At 36.4% G+C, this 837-nt stretch overlaps 1 protein-coding gene across 1 annotated transcript in view; it reads left to right on the top strand.

Moving 5' to 3' along the window:
* Positions 1 to 837, top strand: part of LOC119594578 (xylosyltransferase oxt-like) — a gene marked incomplete at its 3' end in the record, with an annotated part of 30,183 nt that overhangs the window by 15,844 nt on the left and 13,502 nt on the right. Inside the window, 2 exon segments of the mRNA XM_037943615.1 lie at positions 73 to 215; positions 660 to 820. Coding sequence (XP_037799543.1) covers positions 73 to 215; positions 660 to 820 — 304 coding nt within the window.

Below are 837 nucleotides of genomic sequence, written 5' to 3' on the forward strand. Positions count from 1 at the left end.
TCTAAGTGAAGAGTTTAAGGTGATTAAATCCTCCAAAATATTAATTTCCTGTATCTCTACACCATACAACAGCAAGGAATGCTTCTGTGGAAATGAAGAGCTCCCTGTGAAGTTGAAAGCTGCAGAAAGCTTTTGCAACATGCCTTGCTCAGGGGATGAGAGGTTGAAATGTGGGGATTATCTGCATATGAATGTCTATCAGACAGGCTTAGCAAGTGAGTTGAGATGTGTTACGAACTAGACTAGCTCTTACAAGTGATTGTGAATGTTAATAGAAATTTTGATTGATTGATTTATTTTTTATATACTATTCCTTTTTTCAAATCCAGTTTGATAGGTGGATCAAATTTCCCAGCCTGTTGATATAAAGAGAAATGTGATTGACAGATATTGAAATAAACAATGATTACCTCTACATTGTTAAGAAAAAAAAAATCTTGTACCTTAATGTGAGACCTATAATGAAATATGGAGATTGATCATTTAAGACATAGAATCAATTACATTATTGTGTCCATATGAAATCTTTTACTGCAAAAGGATGTACTAACAAAAATGTTTTTATAGCATACCAATCTTTTTAAGAGCAAATTGACAAGGTTTTTATAATGATAAGCACAAATTCTAACCCCACAATGTCACCTCTCTCACCTATGCAGAATATGTCCCAGTCGCCCTCAAAGGCCCTTCCACAGCCAACGACTCAGCAGTGAGAATTGCGTTCATCCTGACAATAAATGGACGAGCCGTGAGGCAGCTCAAGCGGATGTTCAAAGCCTTGTATCATAAGGATCACTATTTCTTCATCCATGTGGATTCGGTGAGTTTGATCACCGC

Source organism: Penaeus monodon, chromosome 34, assembly GCF_015228065.2.
Source record: "Penaeus monodon isolate SGIC_2016 chromosome 34, NSTDA_Pmon_1, whole genome shotgun sequence".
Taxonomy (NCBI): domain Eukaryota; kingdom Metazoa; phylum Arthropoda; class Malacostraca; order Decapoda; family Penaeidae; genus Penaeus; species Penaeus monodon.